This window comes from Cetorhinus maximus, chromosome 20 (assembly GCF_964194155.1).
Source record: "Cetorhinus maximus chromosome 20, sCetMax3.hap1.1, whole genome shotgun sequence".
Classification (NCBI taxonomy): domain Eukaryota; kingdom Metazoa; phylum Chordata; class Chondrichthyes; order Lamniformes; family Cetorhinidae; genus Cetorhinus; species Cetorhinus maximus.
In genome coordinates, this window is record NC_135898.1 from 59,434,937 (window position 1) to 59,454,640 (window position 19,704).

A 19,704-nucleotide genomic window follows, 5' to 3' on the forward strand; every position below is an offset into this window, starting at 1 on the left:
ATCATTTTAATGTTGAACGAAAGTTCGTGTGATACTTTGTGATAATTTTCTGCTTGGAATAAAACCATTGATATTCATTGTCTGATACTGATTGCTGAGAGATAGGAGACTGTCCTTTGATGCTGTGGTATAAAGGGAGTTGTTAACTTAATATCAGCTGATCACTGTCTCAATGCATGCAGTGCTTGGCTTCAGCATGTTAATTCTGCTGCATGTGGACTGAATGAACTACTTCCCGTTTGTGTGTCAGTATTAATATTGGTATTTTAGTGTGTAATTTTCAAACTTTTCCACTATTAACAGCCCCAAAACAGGAGACAATGGTGTCCAGTCTCTTGAAAGTAATACTGAAAGCAACCTGGTTTCTACATCTCAAGAACAGAAGGTAGGACAAAATGATACATCGCCAGAATACAAAGAAAAAGCAAATCTTCAAATCCCGACTGATCCAAAGGCCCCTTTATTAACTGACAATAAAAATAGCTTGTGGTCTTTACTGGAAGACGCTGTGTTTGAAGGAGATGCCTTGAAAGTTAATAATGAGACAAAAACTTCTGGGGCAGCGGATACTGGTCACTGCCTGAAAGCCAGTTCCTTACCAGTACAAGCAAATACTGCAGCAAGTGTAGCTGAGGAAAGGTTCTCTGACCTATTGCATCATGGTGAGCAGCTGGACAAAACAGATGAGCAGGGCTCATATCCCTTACCCCAGGGCACAGTTGGGAGAGTTCAGTTACCTGCCCAGGAGACTAAGTGCAGCCTCGTGTTGTCAGAACCAGGATGTAAGGAATCCATCACAGGAGAAAATCCTGCAAAAAGCACAGATGGCCAAAGCAATCTGTTCATGGTAGAAATCCAAGACCCAAGGTATCTGACACCAGTGGGTTTAGACGAACGTACTGAGTGTGCTGCAATTGCCGGTCACAATGCTGTCAGTCATCCTCAACTCAAAGTTGAAAATGAGCAGCTCACTGAAGAAGTAGTCACTGCTAAAGAAGAAAAGTGTATTTCACCAAAGGTCAGCCTTAAGGGCACAGAGGGTTCTGCTTCAATGTCAGAATATGCACTAGATTCAGCACTAGAGGGGAATGAGTTGAGCTTGAGTTATGATATTGATCACCACCAGGCACTTAACAGTGAAGAAAATGAGTGCAGTTTTCTGACAGGCACAGAAAATCAAAGAAGCCCTGCAAACATGGAGTTACTGTCCACCCGCTCATCAGATCTTGATCCTGCTAAGCTGACTGTGACACTCTTAGCGGTCAGTGATGAGCAGCAGAAAACGCACACTGCAGATCCAGAAAGTATCTCCACAGAAAGTGTCTGCAACCTTGTAACTAAGACGGAGAATATTCCGGAAACTGTAGTCCCGTCCTCAATCCAGCAAAACTCCAGCCTTGAGGGGACAAAAGAAAAACTAATGGATCTCAGTTGTGAAAGTGAACAGAGTCAAATTTACAATCAGGAATCAAAAACTAATGCTTGCGAAGGAGATTTGGACAGTCATGAATTGCTCATGAAAAATATCGTATCTCCAATCAATCCTGAAAAGATTGATGAATTGGAGCTGAAAGGGACAGGACTTAATTTCAGTCGTGAGCAGCAGATAACCACCAGTGAATCAAAGGAAACGGCTTGTGAAGAAAATGCATGGAATCTTCAAGAACCCACTAAGTCAGCACCAAGTTATCAGAATACTCATTCAGAGAGTGCACTAAATGAGTCACTGGGCTGCTGCTGTGATAGTAACCAGCAAACACGAGGCAGTGAGAAGCAAGCAAAAGTTTTGGAAGAAAAATTATCCACAGTGCAGATTGACAGGGAAACCTGTTCTTTACCAGAAACTGCTGAACTGCCACTTTGTCAGGGCTTGGACTTGGTGCAAGTGAAAGAAATGTTACTTGGTTTCCAAAATGACCAGCAAGCCCGCAGCGCTGAAAATCAAGACGGCAGATCTGAGAAAAATGGACTTAGCCTTCAAACTGGTCGGGAAAATGGGCTGTTGCCAGATAGATTGGTACTGCCTTCTAGCTCTAAGGATCCTGACTCAATGGGAGTGAAAGGAGAACAACTGAATTTGAATTCTGCTGGCAAACAGCAGGAAGACACCAGTGAGATACAAACTGAAGTTTGTGAGAAGGGGTTGTCTGAGGAGGGGCTGCCCTGTTTGCAAAAGGACAGTGGCATAGAAAACATGATGTTGCTGGACACATTAGGGTTGACCCCAAGCTCTGAGCCTCCTCACACAGTGAGTGTAAATGAGACATTGGTTCTCAGTACTGAGCATCATCAGGCAGGCAGCAACAAAGCAAAAGAAAATGTTTGTAAAGGAAATATGTATAGCCTACACACTGTGCATGCAGAATTACCACTGAGCTCACAGGTACCTGATACATTTATATCAAAAGAGGCATTGTTATTTGCTGTTGATGAACAGCAAGCGCATGATAGCAAAAAGAAAGAGAAGACCCCTGAAGAAAACCAGTGTGACTTGCAGACTAGGTTAGAAAGTTCCATATTCCCGGAAAGCGGGGAATTATTGCTTAATCGTCAAAACAGTTTCTCTTCTGTTGCTTCTTTTGAATCGCTATCAGATTTCAGCCGTTTCACTGCACAAACATCGCCATGTACTGCAGAAACACTCTGTCAAGAAGATCTGAGCAACAATCAGATGATAAAAAATATTATAATCCCAGCAGCCATGCAGCTGCCAGCTGGCTCGGACTTTCCCAGTACAGCTGAAGTGAAGGAGTCATTTTTGTCTGTCAGTAGTGAACAGACATGCAGAAGTGAAAAGCAAGAGAAAGTGTCTGAGGAAAATATGTGCAGCCCTCCATCTACTATGGAAAGCACTTCATTCTCTGAAACGGTGGACTTACCACTTGCTCCCCAGAATATTGACTCAACAGGTACAGAAAATGAACAGGAGTGTTTGAGCCATGGCAGTGTACATCAAACAGCAGAGGGAGAAATCGAAGAAAGCCCCATTAAAGGAGAAGTTTGCAGCTCTCCAACTGATCGGCAAGATATGATTTCAGAAAGAGTGGAATCGTTACCAACCCCTCAGTGTACTGCTGGCACTGAAATGAAAGAGGCATTACTGACCTTCAGCGGCGAACAATCACCAACATTCATCGGTGAAGAACAGCAAAAGCGTTATGAGGGGGATGTAGGCAGTCTTCAGGAAGGTCCTGAAGATCCTGTACTGTCAACAAGCACGGCATTAGCCCTGAATCCTCAGTATGTGACAACCGGAGAAACAATGTCTGAGGGTTTTGCTCATGAGCAACAGCAATTGTGTGATAGTGAATTCAAAGAAGGCCTCTATAAGAAGGATTCAGACAGCCCTCAGGCACCAGTAAGAAATATTAGAATTCCAGAAGCCTTTAAATTACCACTTAACATGCAGAATCCAGTGGAACATGAAGAGTTATTATTAATGGGATTTAGCAATGAACAGCAGCAGGCAGGCAGTGAGATAGCTAAAAGAAAAGACTGCGAAGAAAATGTCCAGAACCTTCAGACAGACACTGTGAAGATTATTGCCACAAGCACAGATTTGTCACCCATCTCAGAGATTCCAAGTAACGATGGGCGAACAGAAACATTGTTTAGCCACAGAGAAAAGCAAACATGTGACAGAAAACAGCAAGAAACAGTGTCTGAAGACAATATTTACAACTTCCCAATTGATACAGGAACTAGTTTGTTCTACCGTACTAAGGAATCATTTCCTTCAACTCAGAATATTGGTTCAATAGCTTCAGGAAATGAACAGTTGCCATTGAGTTGTGATAGTGAACAGGAAGCAGCAGTTGGGGAAATAGCAGAGAGTCTCTCTAAAAAAATAGCGGACAGCTTTCAGACTGATCAAGAAGAGGTGGTCTCAGAAAGAGTGGAAATATTACCAACCTCAACGGATACAACTGGCATTGGCATGAAAGGGGCATTACTGAATTTCAGTGGTGAACAACAACAAACATACAGCAGTGAAGAACAGCAAAAGGATTATGAGGGGACTTTGTGCAGCCTCCAGGAAATTCTTGAAGATACTGTATGGTCAAAAAACACAGAATTAGCACTGAATCCTCAGGATTCTGCAATGAAAGAAAAGACATCAGAGGATTTTGATGAGCAGCTGCATATATGTGACACTGAATTCAAGCTTGGATTCCTTAAACTGAATTTAGACATGTCTCCGACACCTGTGGAAAACACTTTACCTCCAGAAGCAATTAAATTGTCAATCGATGTACAGAATCCTGAGGTAGTGGAACCAAGTAATATGTTACTGGGGCTCAGCAGACAGCGGGAAGACTGCGAGATGAAAGAACAAGTATTTGAAGCAAATGAGCAAAATCCTCAGACCGGAAACATTTCAACCCCAGAAGTACAGAAATCAGTAGAAAGCTGTCAGAATCCTGATGCAACAAAGCTGGAAGGGACAATAATTGGATTCAGTAGTGAACATCAGCAAGCAGATGATAACAGGAAACAAGAAGTGACTGAAGAAAAGTTGTGCTGCTTTCACATTGCTATGGAAAATATTTTGACGCCTAAAGCCCTTCAGGATCCCGGCACCAGTGGAATGAATGAGATGCTTTTGGGCTTTATTGATGGAAAACAGCAACAAATATCCACAAGAGGAGTAGAAGACAACTACTTTGGAGAAAGTGTAGTTTGTCTTCAGCAAGGCAAAGAAAATATTCCGCAACCCACAACCACAGAATATACTGCTCTGTATCCTAATCCTGAGGTGTCGAAAGAGGGATTGAATTATAATTGTGATGTGGAATGTCAGCAAATAAATGGGAATGCAATGAAAGTAGATATTTCTGCTGAAAGTATGAGCAGCCTTCAGGTAGGAATGAAAACCATCCTTCCAGAATCCATCGCATCGACGCAGAGTCCTCCCACTCCTCAGGCACTTGAAGATAATGAAATGCCACTGGCATTTAGTGATGAACAACAATGCATCTACAGGAGTCCAAAAGAAGAAAAGCTGTCTGAGAACAATGTGTGCAGTCTTATGACGGTTGCTGAAAATGTAACTGCACTGAATAACTGCATAGAATTATCAGCTGGCTTGGAGAATCACCACATAAAGGGGGCAGGGAAAAACCCACTGTGGCTCAGCTGTGAAAATGATGAGCAGAAAGCATCTAGTGATGGATTGAAAGAGAATGTTTGTGTTGAAAGTGTACATGGCTTCCAACTGGATACAGAAAATGTACTCCCAGAAGGACTGAGTCCCAGTATAGTTACCCATGGTCAGACAGAAGGGCAGGAAGCATTACCTAGTTTTATTCATGAACAACAACGAACATGTACCGATGAGGTAAAAGAAAACTTCTGTGAAGAAAACTTTTGTCAGCTTCAGGTGCTCACAGAAGTTATTGGGTTGCCACCTGGGATCACAGAAGTTATTGGGTCGCAGAGTCCTGACACATCAAAAAAGACTTTGTTGGCAGTTGTTAGTGAACAGCCGCAAATAGGTATCAGTATAACTAAAGACAACGTTCCTGAAGAGGACGTGTGGAGTCTTCAGACAGGGTCAGAGGCTGTATCTGCAGGACCCATGGAATTGACAGCTAGCTTTCAGAATCATGGTGATAAAAAAGGAAAAGAGATATTACAACATTTTTGTGGAGACAATAAAGAACTCATACTCAACAAAGTATCAAAAGAAAATCTTCATGAAGAAAATGTGCAGGTATCAGAAACAAGTACAGAAGACACTAAGTTGTTAGTGAGCAAGGAATTGACAGCTTGCACACAGGGTATTAATACTGCTGTCATGTCGGAGAACGTAATGGGTTTCAGTGGTGAACAACAAGGACTATGTACCAATGAGGCAAAAGAAAATGTATGTGAAGAAAAATTTTGTAGGCTTCAAGTGCTCACAGAAGTTATTGGGTTGCAGAGTCCTGACACATCAAAAAAGACTTTGTTGGCAGTTGTCAGTGAACAGCCGCAAACAGGTATCAGTATAACGAAAGACAACGTTCCTGAAGAGGACGTGTGGAGTCTTCAGACAGGGTCAGAGGCTGTATCTGCAGGACCCATGGAATTGACAGCTAGTCTTCAGAATCATGGTGATAAAAAAGGAAAAGAGATATTACAACATTTTTGTGGAGACAATAAAGAACTCATACTCAACAAAGTATCAAAAGAAAATCTTCATGAAGAAAATGTGCAGGTATCAGAAACAAGTACAGAAGACACTAAGTTGTTAGTGAGCAAGGAATTGACAGCTTGCACACAGGGTATTAATACTGCTGTCATGTCGGAGAACGTAATGGGTTTCAGTGGTGAACAACAAGGACTATGTACCAATGAGGCAAAAGAAAATGTATGTGAAGAAAAATTTTGTAGGCTTCAAGTGCTCACAGAAGTTATTGGGTTGCAGAGTCCTGACACATCAAAAAAGACTTTGTTGGCAGTTGTCAGTGAACAGCCGCAAACAGGTATCAGTATAACGAAAGACAACGTTCCTGAAGAGGACGTGTGGAGTCTTCAGACAGGGTCAGAGGCTGTATCTGCAGGACCCATGGAATTGACAGCTAGTCTTCAGAATCATGGTGATAAAAAAGGAAAAGAGATATTACAACATTTTTGTGGAGATAATGAAGAACTCATACTCAACAATGTATCAAAAGAAAATCTTCATGAAGAAAATGTGCAGGTATCAGAAGCAAGTACAGAAGACACTAAGTTGTTAGTGAGCAAGGAATTGACAGCTTGCACACAGGGCATTAATACTGCTGTCATGTCGGAGAACGTAATGGGTTTCAGTGGTGAACAACAAGGAATATGTACCAATGAGGCAAAAGAAAATGTATGTGAAGAAAAATTTTGTAGGCTTCAGGTGCTCACAGAAGTTATTGAGTTGCAGAGTCCTGACACATCAAAAAAGACTTTGTTGGCAGTTGTTAGTGAACAGCCGCAAATAGGTATCAGTATAACTAAAGACAACGTTCCTGAAGAGGACGTGTGGAGTCTTCAGACAGGGTCAGAGGCTGTATCTGCAGGACCCATGGAATTGACAGCTAGTCTTCAGAATCATGGTGATAAAAAAGGAAAAGAGATATTACAACATTTTTGTGGAGATAATGAAGAACTCATACTCAACAATGTATCAAAAGAAAATCTTCATGAAGAAAATGTGCAGGTATCAGAAGCAAGTACAGAAGACACTAAGTTGTTAGTGAGCAAGGAATTGACAGCTTGCACACAGGGCATTAATACTGCTGTCATGTCGGAGAACGTAATGGGTTTCAGTGGTGAACAACAAGGAATATGTACCAATGAGGCAAAAGAAAATGTATGTGAAGAAAAATTTTGTAGGCTTCAGGTGCTCACAGAAGTTATTGGGTTGCAGAGTCCTGACACATCAAAAAAGACTTTGTTGGCAGTTGTTAGTGAACAGCCGCAAATAGGTATCAGTATAACTAAAGACAACGTTCCTGAAGAGGACGTGTGGAGTCTTCAGACAGGGTCAGAGGCTGTATCTGCAGGACCCATGGAATTGACAGCTAGTCTTCAGAATCATGGTGATAAAAAAGGAAAAGAGATATTACAACATTTTTGTGGAGATAATGAAGAACTCATACTCAACAATGTATCAAAAGAAAATCTTCATGAAGAAAATGTGCAGGTATCAGAAGCAAGTACAGAAGACACTAAGTTGTTAGTGAGCAAGGAATTGACAGCTTGCACACAGGGCATTAATACTGCTGTCATGTCGGAGAACGTAATGGGTTTCAGTGGTGAACAACAAGGAATATGTACCAATGAGGCAAAAGAAAATGTATGTGAAGAAAAATTTTGTAGGCTTCAGGTGCTCACAGAAGTTATTGGGTTGCAGAGTCCTGACACATCAAAAAAGACTTTGTTGGCAGTTGTTAGTGAACAGCCGCAAATAGGTATCAGTATAACGAAAGACAACGTTCCTGAAGAGGACGTGTGGAGTCTTCAGACAGGGTCAGAGGCTGTATCCGCAGGACCGGTGGAATTGACAGCTAGTCTTCAGAATCATGGTGGTAAAAAAGGAAAAGAGATATTACAACATTTTTGTGGAGATAATGAAGAACTCATACTCAACAATGTATCAAAAGAAAATCTTCATGAAGAAAATGTGCAGGTATCAGAAGCAAGTACAGAAGACACTAAGTTGTTAGTGAGCAAGGAATTGACAGCTTGCACACAGGGCATTAATACTGCTGTCATGTCGGAGAACGTAATGGGTTTCAGTGGTGAAGAACAAACAGAAAGGGTGGACTGCCTCCAACTTGGCAGTGCAAATAATTTGTTTCCAGAAACCACAAAATTGATACCTGGTATTCAGATTCCTGATGTAAAGGATGTGGAGAAGATATCAATGTTTAGTAATGTGCTGCAGCAGATGTGCAGCAGTGTAATTAAAGAGGAAGAAGCTCATAGAAAAACTATATCTTTTTTACAAAGTGCTGCGGAAAATATTACCAACCCTGAAAGTATGAAATTAGCACTAACACCTCAGGATTTTGTCACCTCTGAACTGATAGCTTTCAGTAATGAGCAACCGCAGATATGTAGCAGTGGAATGGAAACAGAAACATGTAAGGAAGATAATTATATAGAAAATAACTTCTATACAGATACCACCATGATATTACCATTTGACTCTTCAAAAAATGACACCATGGAATTTAGGGAGAAGCTTTCCGATGTCAGTTGGAATATCGAACAGCAAAATTGGAAGCGTGAAGCACTAGACAATATCTCAGAAACCAATATGTTTAAATTAAAGGCTGATGCGGAAATCACTACACCCTTAGAAGCAACAAAATTGCAATCCAACTTGCAGATTCATGAGCTGAAGAACGGAAAAGATTATTTATTGGCTTCCAATTTTAATGGTGATAAGTGTCAAACCTCCAGTGGAGAACCAGAAGAAAAAGTCTTTCAAGAAGATGTGAACAGCCTTAAGGTGGACAGAGAAAGTATAATTCCAGAAGCCACTAAACTGACACCCATGCCTCAGGACCCTGAAGAAGTAGAGCTAGAGGGAATGTCACTGGACTTTGAGAAAGAACAACAGCAAACCTGCAACACTGAAAGCAAAGAGGAAAACACCATTCTGACTGACAGCGAGAATATTTCAGCCCAAGACCCTATGGGACTGTTATCCAGCTCCCAGAAATATGATACTGAGAACGATGAAGACAAATTTTTGGGCTTCAGCTTTGACACTAAACAACAGACATGCAGCAGTGAAACAAAATTAAGCATCTTCAAAGAAAATGCATGCATTGATAAAATGGGCATAGAAAACTCTGCTTTTACAAAAAGTGTGAAATTGTTATCTAGCTCTGATGTTGCTACTGAACTGCAGGAGGCTACAAACAGTACTCTCAGTGAAGCTCAGCAAATATCCATTGATGAAATAAAAGAAAACTTCTCTGTTGAAAATGTACATCACCTTGAAACTTTAATCCCAGAATCCAGTGGGCTCTCTTGTAATTCCTTGCATTCCGATGCAACAATACAAGAGGATATTTTAAGGCAAAGATACGACAGTGAGAAACAACAGACCCTGAACCTGAGTGGAAAAGAAAGTGTTTATGTGAATAGTGTTGGGAGCATGGAAAAAGGCATGACTTTTGGAATAGATCCTGAGATGGAGTTTCCTCTTTGCACTCTGTTTGTTTCTGAAGCTGTGGAAATAAACCAGCTGTTGGCTGCAACTTCAGATGGTGTGCAACAGCAGACATATGACAATCTCATTTCACATAGTACCTGCGGGGAGAAATTAAGTTTGGAGATGGATTTTGCTTTAGGAAGTGGCACACTCCCAGAAGAAATGGAGAAAGAGCTCCTCTCAACAGGAGGCATGGACTATAAAAACCATGCTGCATCTCTGGAAACTCAGGTTAGCGAACCCATGACCACTGAAAGCAAGGAACCCAGCAGTACAACTGAACACCTGTTCTTGTTGCACATTGGAGATGCATCAGAAAGCTGCTTAAGAACTGGTGCCAGAGAACAGGGAAACATTACGGGTGTTCTACCAACAGGGAATTGTGCTGGAATAGATCAAAATTCCATTACAAAACAGTCCTTTGTGTCTGATATTGAATTTGGAAATGAGTTCTTGATTGCAGTTGAACCAACAACCAAACCAGGATGCAGTTCCTCCCACACATTAACAGATGTAAAGGAAGAGGAGGTTCTGCGTGCTGTATGTGAGAACGCTGAAGTGAGAATAAATGAAAGAGGACTTAATGAAGGATTGAAGACTGAAAGGTACATCGGCCTTGCTTGTATACTTTCACATAAATATATTTTATATTGTTATTAAATAGCTGTAGTAAAAGTATGGATATTCCATTTTCTAACTCTTTTTTCCTGCTCTCTATTGACTATAGTCATTTTCCTGAATCTGCCTCTTCTTCACCTTCTGCACATGGAAAGGATGCTATGGGTGTAATTTGCACGGTAACAACAGCTGCACTGGATAAAGACAGCATGACCACAAGGTAGAAAATGACAGTAATAGTTGGACAGACTGGCAGCCCACCTAAGTTAATCAATCTAGTTAGAACCATAGGTGTTTGCGGCATCTGTGCCTGCTCTTGGTTGGAACAATCAAATCCTTATCCCACTGCCCAGCTCCCCCAACCTGCATCATTCTTTGCTTTAAAATGTATCTGGTTTTCCCATAAATGATGCACTGCTTCAACTAATATCTGTGGCAAAGTGTCCCAAAGTTGAACAAGTATAGATATTTCTCTTAAACTCTCTTCTCACTCAATTAGTGACAATGTTAAATTGATGATTCCTCGTCATTGAATCTCTGTCACTCCTAACCAGAGGAAGCAGCTTCACCTGATTCATTTTTATCAAAACCCTCATTAATTTTGTTACCTACAGGAATTATAAAGTGTGTAACTGTTAACTATGTGCACACATTTGATGGATAGTGGGGCAGCCTCGTAAGAGTTAAAGAGGTTTCCTACTTACTGCATTAAAAATTATCATTGATCATTTTATCTATAATTGCCATTTTTCAATCATTTGAAATTATAAAATTCAGCCATTTTTTAATAAAAATATCAAAATTTATGGTTTCTTTTGAGGGATCTGAGATTGGAGCTGATGGAACAATGCTTATTCTTCTCTCCTCTTGACATATATAATAAGCATCTCATTTACTTGTTGTTTCTGCATTCATTCAAAATTTTGTATTTTATCGTATGTAGAAAGTTCTTATTGGTGTTTACAATCTTGTCAAAAACTTTTTGCATCAGTCACTTTTATTTTTATGGACTTGTAAATGGGCCACTAACCAATTTCTATCCCATTGTTTATTTATTCTGCCCTCCTTTTTATGAGTAGTTCACATGATTTTCAAAAATATTTCTTCCCTTACCTCTTATGGTGGATTTGTGGTGCTTTCTGAACCAACAACTGGTGTAGAACTGTCACAGGGGAAGTTGTGCGACTAATGACCAGGGCCTGACCAGGTGATTATTTAGGTCTGGCAGACCAAGTGACTCCAACCTCACTGTCCAACATCAAAATGCCTCATGAAGATCAGTGTGTCTGAGCTTCTCAAAAAGCTGCTTGATTTTTTCATCCTGCGATAGGGCAGGCCACCGACTCTGACAATTTAAATGATCCACCCCCATGATTTGAGATGGGGTCCATGTTCTTGGTTACAGATGGACAGGGGGCTGATATCGGTCCTAGTTCTGCTGGCAAAGCAAGGGACTTTGAAATCTCAGGGTTCTTAGTTATGGTGTTAAATCCTTAACTTAGTCAGAAAGCAAATTTTTAAAAAATCATTTACGGGATGTGGGCAGTGCTGACTATTATTGCCCATTTATTGCCCATCTCTAATTGCACTTGAGAAGGTGGTGTTGAGTTGCCTTCTTGAGGAGCTGCAGTCCCTGTGGTGAAGATACACCCACAGTGCTGTTAGTGAGGGAATTCCAGGATTTTGATCCAGCGACAGTGAAGGAACAGCGATATATTTCCAAGTCAGGATGGTATGTGGCTTGTAGGGGAACTTCCAGGTGGTGGTGTTCCCATCTATCTGCTGCCCTTGTCCTTCTAGATTGTCGTGATCGCGGGTTTGGAAGGTGCTGTCTAAGGAGTCTTGGTGAGTTCCTACAGTGCATCTTGTAGATGGTACACACTGTTGCCACTGTGCGTCAGTGGTGGAGGGAGCGAATTTTTGTGGAAGGGGTGCCAATCGAGTGGGCTGCTTTATCCCGGATGGTGTTGAGCTTCCTGAGTGTATTTGGAGCTGCACTCATCCAGGCAAGTGGAGAGTATTCCATCACCCTACTGACTTGTGCCTTGTTCTTGGTGGACAGGATTTGGGGGGTCAGTAGGTGAGTTACTTGCCGTAGTATTCCTACCTCTGACCTGCTCTTGTAGCCACAGTATTTATATGGCTGGTCCAGTTCAGTTTCCGGTCAATGATAACCCCCAGGATGTTGATAGTGGGGGATTCAGCAATGGTAATCCGTTGAATGTCACAGGGCGATGGTTAGACTCTTTCTTGTTGGAGATGGTCATTGCCTGGCACTTGAGTGATGCGAATGTTACTTTCACTTGTCAGCTCAAGCTTAGATAATGTCCAGGTCTTGCTACATTTGAACAAGCAATATTTTGAGAGATTTCATTGATCTTAGTCTCCTCCTTGCTGTTTCATTGAAGGATATTTGCTTACCATGGATTTAATCCAAAACTTTTTCGACATCCTTAAATGTGGTAGAATATTTCTTTGTATTGGCTGCTGCTTTGCTCCTCTCCTTGTCATTCTCACCAACTCTTTTAGCTTATTTCAAAGTATGAAGTTGGAAATAACTAGCTTTCTTTCCCATGTGTGTGTTTTTTAAGATTGTTCAGCTATAATTTCACAAAACTTTTGTACAAAGTGTGACATCTGGAGGGTGATGTATACTTTCAAAAGAAGCTGATAAACCTTTCACTCACATTTTAAATGTGCAAAGCATACAATAGTAAAGCTGCAAAGAGAGAATACATCATATTGCATTGGACATAGAGTTGTTTTACTAGTACCGACAGTAATATCAAAGTTGAGTTTTCTGACTTACAGACAAAGAGAGCAAAGGAAGACTTGCATTTATATAATGCTTTTCATGACCAGCAGGTGTCGCAAGGCACTATACAGCCAATGAAATATATCTTGAAGTGTAGTCATTATTGTAATATAGCAAATTATATATTACTTTCAAGATACCGCAAGAAGTTAGTGACATTGAACTGTACAGAACATAGGAAGATTGCTATATATCATTAAACAATGACCAATAATTTCTGCATGGCTTAATGGTTTTAACAGTTTTGTGGCCTTATTGCTAGCAGATGAAGAGTTAGCATCAATAGCTGTGTCCAAGGCCGTTTCACTGTCTTGAAAGATGTTCAGGTCACTACATAGGTTAAAGCAGTCCATCTGGTATATTTATGTTTTGGACACTTCTTAGTTGAAATGTAGAAACATGATTGAAAAAGTTAAAGAAAACAAACCTATGAAAGCCATGGCACATATCTCAAAGCAGCATTTTCATCCAATCTTTCTATTGATTCACATTGAACATAGTGGCTGCAGTGAACCGGAAGCTCTGTTTCTATTCCACAACCTAATTTACACCATTATGAAAATTGACATCTCAATTGTTGCTGCTGGTTTAAAAACATGACACTTGCAATACAGCACTTCCCCACAAAGGTGGAAGTGGATACAGAGTTATTTTTTCAATGAACATCTGATCAAAAATGTCTGTGATGAATAATTGATTCTTCAATGATCACGCTTGCACCCAATTACTCATTGGTTTTAGCTAGCAAAAAGCTGAACCACTCTGACCAGGAAGACCTAGGTTTGATCCCTTGTCTGTGCTGAGTTATCCCCATTAGGCCAGTGATCAGTATAATTGGCTTCATGGCTGAGTTAGTTTGAGTTCCCGCTCTTGATTGCTATTCAGTGATCCCAGCATGGAATAACTGTGCATAGGCATGATGTGAGGACAGGACTGGTTTTAGCTGTGATGTCCTTTACATCCAAATAGCCTGCTATCATTCCCTATCACGGCTCACACATGACTAATTGCCACTTGCGTGAGGTGCTGGAGGGTGTCCAGTGCCAGTAAAACCATACGCCAGTAGAAGTGAGGAAAATTATTGGAGACAATTGATGAGAATTTCTTTTTAAAAGATGTGAGCATTTCATTTATTCTTTGTTTCAGTTATTCAAATGAGTTTACTGTTGGGTCTTTAAAACCCATAATATGAGATTCTAGATTATAAGAAAAGGGAGCAGGAGTAGGCTATGTGTCCCATTGAACCAGCTCTGCCATTCAATGGCTGGTCTGATTGTTGCCTGAACTCCACTTTCCTGCCTACTCCCCATAATCCCTGACTCTGCCTAACTCAGCCTTGAATATATTCAGTGACCCAGCCTCCACTGCTCTCTGGGGTACAGAAATTCAAAGGCTCATGACCTTCTGAGAGAAGGAATTCCTCCTCATTTCCATCTTAAATAGGAGACCCCTTATTTTTAAACTGTGCCTCCTAGTTCCAGATTCCCCCACAATTCCCCCATTCTCTCACCATCACCCTGTCAAGCCCCCTCGGAATCTTTTACCTTTCAGTAAGATTACCTCTCATTCTTCTAAACTCCAATGTGTATAGGCCCAATCTGCTCAACCTTTCCTCATAATACAAACCTCTCATCCCAAAATCAGTCAAGCGAACCTTCTCTGATCTGCTTCCAGTGCAAGTAAATTCCTCCTTAAGGGGACCAGAACTATACACAGTACTCTAGCTGTGGTCTCACAAATGTGCTGCACAGTTCCTTTTATACTTCATCCCTCTTGCAATAAAGGCCAGCATGCCATTTGCCTTACCCATTTGTTGTTGTACCTGCATGTTAACGTTTTGTGATTCATGAACAAGGACATCCAGATCCCTCTGTACCATAGCATTCTGCCATCTCTCTCCATTTAGATAATATTCTGCTTTTCTATTCTTCCTGCCAAAGTGGACAACCTTACATTTTCCCGCACTGTATTGCATCTGCCGATATTTTGCCCACTCATTTAACCAAACTATATTCATTTGAAGATTCTTTTGGGGGGATTTTTGTCAACAGCATGCCATTCCTGAAGCCATATCCAGAACTATGCACCACTTCCGCTGTCTCCCTTATTGCCGTTTCCCATGCAATTATAATTAAAAGTTAAAATGCAGGCGGCGTGCATGGGAAACACGTGCAATTCAGCGACATGGGAAGCTTTTTATTGGTGAAACCCACCATCAGCTGAAAATGCTGCAGCCACTGGCGGGTTATAAAAGAGCCTTCTGGACAAAAAGGGAGGTTTTGCTTCCAGGCCACAACATTGCTGCAAAATACCAGGGCCCATCTTCTACATTGCCTTCCCAGAATGGCTTCATCCTGACCAGCTTTCCCTTTTGGTGCTGCCTGCTGCTGGCATATTGGCCTCTGTTGTAGACTGGTAAGACCTCTGCATCCTCTTCTCCAGCTCCCAAGTTTGCAGGAACATTGGGCATATGAGACCCACAGGTATTCCAGCAATTGAATTATGTGAAGAAGACAGGCGATGAGATGAGAACATATGCGTCCACATATTTCACCCATAGAACTGATAAGAAGTGAGATTTTCAACACTTTCCATTGTCCACAGCCAAAACTCCACCCAACCCACACTGGGCTCCACCCATGTCGATCTCCCATCCTGGTACCACATGTGCTTCTGGAGACTTTGCAAAAATGATTATTGCAAGGTTTATGCTTGAAGCTGTTACTTTCCATCCTCTTCCTTCACGCTTGCCCCCTTCACCCTTGACCCTCCCAACATCACTTTGCGTCTTCCCTCTATAACCCTTCAACCTCCACCCATTACCCAGGACCCTATCACCATCCAATTCGAAATGCCACCCCTTCCCTCCCCTTCCACCACTGAGCTCACACCCATCCCTGTCAACATTCCCCCTTTGATCTTAGACCCTTCCCACATCATCCTTAAAGCTGTTGTTAGATTTCTGACCTGCCCTATGAGACCTTCAATTATCCCAACCTCAGGCTGAAACCACCCTCCTCCCAAATCGTCCTCCCCTACTGTTGCTGTGAATGTTCCCTCTGCCAGCCAACACCCTGAGATGGACCCGCATGTGGACAGTACTGAGCACACCCTTTAGGCCTCTTATTTTCTTACCTTGACTGACTGTCCCCACCACCCTCCTCCCATCCTTCACACCCAGAGCACCAGGTCTTTCCCACTTCATTCCTCCATACCCCTGACCCACCTCACACTGCCACTTCCCTCACCACTGACTCACCCTTGCTGGTCCCAAGCCTCCATTCAAGCTGCCGTTCTCCTGCTTCCCTCCCTTGTGCTGTAGAGTTCAATAAGGCAAACCGCTGACCTCAGACACAACTGCTCAAAGCCATTTGGTGTATATCACCTTTAAATGATCATGACCCGGGGGCCACAAGATTCCTGTGCACCGCTGACATTATCTTGAAGATAGGACTTTATTTTTTTTTAAATTAATGCTAATGAGTATTCAAGATGTGCAAATGTATTACAGTAGCAACCCGCCACAGGCCAGTGTGAGGCTCAACACGCCACAAACATGCCACTGGCTTTATCTCTGCATCTCAACCCAGCATTGGAAATTGAAATTTCGCATCCCCCTAATTAAATTACTCTGCACGTCACGTTTCCTGCTCTAGTGGGCTCCAGAAAATTCCACCCCATCTTTGTATCCTCCTCACAACTTGCTATCCTACTTATCTTTGTATTGTCAGATAATTTGGTCTTTTCGCTTGTTCTTGAGTGATAATACGGTTCCGAAGGACACATAGGGAAAGGGAGGCAAATATTTTGACAGCCAGCACTTTTGAAGGAAAAGCCAAGGTTTCTGTTCAAGATTCTTTTACCTTGAAATTAGATCCTTTGAATATTTAACATCGAAACGCTTTACATATTCATTTGAAATTTTTCTCTCTCTGTGATTTTAAAGGAGGCAAAAATCGATTTGGGTTTGTGCCTCTGTTAAAATTAGGGACTAAGAAATTTTGTGTGAACAGATTAGTTTAGATCAGATTAGATTAGAACAGCATTTGTACACTAATATTTTGAAAGCATAATTTCAAGACATCCAACCTTTCGGAGCAAAAGGACTTTTGTCGGACAGTCCAGTGAGAATTGTATTTTAATTCTGAATTTCAAAAAGAAGCACCTTGTTTATTGTTCAAAGTAGCTTTAAAGCTCAGCGTCTTTGTTAGAATATCGATAATGGTTTAAAGTCTCCAGCAATGGTTAGTTAAGAGTTAATGTGAAAGGAGCTTAGCAGAGAATGAGGAATCTGGATTAATGGTAAAACCTTGAATTGAATTGAATTGAATAGTCAGTTAAGATTACAATATGCTGGTAGATGTTACCTGAAAAATATTCATTACACAAATTAACCATGCAGTTAACCATGATATAACCTCAGACATATGTCATTTGACAGCGTTTTAGAAGTGAGCTCTTGCCCATTATTCTGCATTACTGACAGTCACAGATAAAAGGATGTTTCCTTCACTTACTTTGAGAAACAGTTCACACATGAATTTGACTCTGTGTTCAGTCTTAATAATTGAAACACATGATGCTTTTCTATACTGAGAAAGTTTCATAGACCTGAGAATAAATTGGCCTTGTAAAAACTGCCAGGATGTCTCCTTTTTGAATACAGCAATATGTGCTTCCCACTTGTATTTTTAGAGTTACTACACAGGTCAGTAGTGTCAGAATCTGCTGTGTTTTCCACCTTTCTGCTATAATGAGATTCTTTATGTAATGTCCCAGCTTCACTTTGTTCACTTCTACTGTAAACCTGGAATTAAATTAACCTTTTCAACTTTTAAAATCATCTTATTTTTTTCTAGCATAAAACATCTGTTTTGTTTGGTATAATGAGAGCGATGAAACAGAATTTATGACAAGAAATATTCCTCAAAATCAAGGCGTTCTTGGAATAAACAAATTAGTTGAAATCTTGAGAGGGGTTCAATGAAAACTTGTCTTCCAATTTTCTCATACTTCTCTTCAACAGGGTGTCCACTTAGCACCCAGCCAATAAAACACAACTGAAATTAAACCTCGGTGCCATGAAGACTAAACCTGCAGCCCAACATCACTGTAGCATGATGCATTGCTGATCCAACATCGTTGTTTATTGCACTTCTTGGCTTTGTTCATTTTAAATCAGTAAGATTTTTATTTTATAAAGTATTAAGATAAAAAAAATTACAAATTGTCATGCATCACAACACTGAATTAAATCAAAGAGTTCGGGCACATTCAAACCATAGTAAAATAATTTCACTGAGACGGTGGAAGGTATAAACGTATAGAACAGCAAATGCTGTTGCTGTAATTTGAGAGCCTTACATCATACAGTAAAGGCAAGCTTTTCATTCGAATCTTCAGCTGTGAATTGTAAATTGAAATGGGTGGGCTGACTGTATGAGTACTATATGGAGTTATATCCAACTGACCACCCCCACCCAGCAGTTTCAGATGTCTGAAATGCACTTGTTGGTTGTCAGTCAGATGCTGACCTTTCATGACAATGCAACAGGGAGGAGCCTCAGTCGGAAGGCTACAGTTTTATAACCAGTGGTCTTTTGTGTGAGTCACTCTTCAATGCACTTCATTCAAGAATTGTGGCTTCAAATGTGGACTCCACAAACTGTTAATTGGCTGGCTATAAGAGTTCCTTTCTGTCATTTATAGCAGGATTTGCAGATTGTTACAGTATTAGCTGTTGGAATTCATTACAGTTTGTGGGCAACATACTGTGAGACCCACTGCATCCTAGCTATGTGTCCATTGTGAAAAGACTTTTAACTTCAAATACAACATATCTGGCTTATTTGTGCCTAGGTAAGTGGAATGAGATTTTCTCCATGTCTACAATGAATGTTTAAACTAGTAAAACAGACTTACAGCATGATACTTCTTTAAAAAAAAGATTTGTATACTTCAGCCCATTTCAGTAAGTTAGTCCCAGTGGTGCAATGTAGCAGATCATATTATGAAGAGCACTCTTGCTGTTCAGTTAGGCATGAAGTAGTAACTGCAGACAGAATTAGGTCTTGCATACATTTCATGGAAACTCAAAGATTGGTCACTTAAGGCTGCCTGGGTCAGTAAAGCTGCAATGAAGAGTTACCAGAATGGATAACTCTTTAGAGATGCAGTACAATGTGCTTTTCTTTTACTCTGTGAGGAGTTCAGCCTTTATTGGTGATAATAACATGAGCAATAGACTTGTAAATTCTATAGCCCTTACGTCAGCCTGAAAGTTGGAGACATATCTGATTGTACACGAGGGAAAAAGCACAGTATTTATGTAAACATTCCTAAAGGGAGGCAGACTGAGTGTTAGTGGCACAGTGGGATGTTTGGAAAAGAACAACAAAACTAGCAAAGATTCATTTTGTTTATATATCGTGTTTTCTGAATGAACAGGAAGCGACTACAGAGTTTAATTGAAAGATCAGTGGGAGTTTTAGATGCCTAACCCCCTCCCCATTGTTCTTGTCTGAACAGTAAAAGTAACATGACTGAAAGATTTTAGGAGTGAGGCTCCTTGCTACCTATGTATAGAAGG

At 40.9% G+C, this 19,704-nt stretch overlaps 1 protein-coding gene across 1 annotated transcript in view; it reads left to right on the plus strand.

The window, feature by feature from the left end:
- Nucleotides 1-19,704, plus strand: part of LOC144694412 (uncharacterized) — a 296,780-nt gene that overhangs the window by 79,484 nt on the left and 197,592 nt on the right. The window contains exons 6-7 of the mRNA XM_078564775.1: nt 304-10,287; nt 10,410-10,520. Coding sequence (XP_078420901.1) covers nt 304-10,287; nt 10,410-10,520 — 10,095 coding nt within the window. The remainder of the gene's footprint in view (nt 1-303; nt 10,288-10,409; nt 10,521-19,704) is intronic.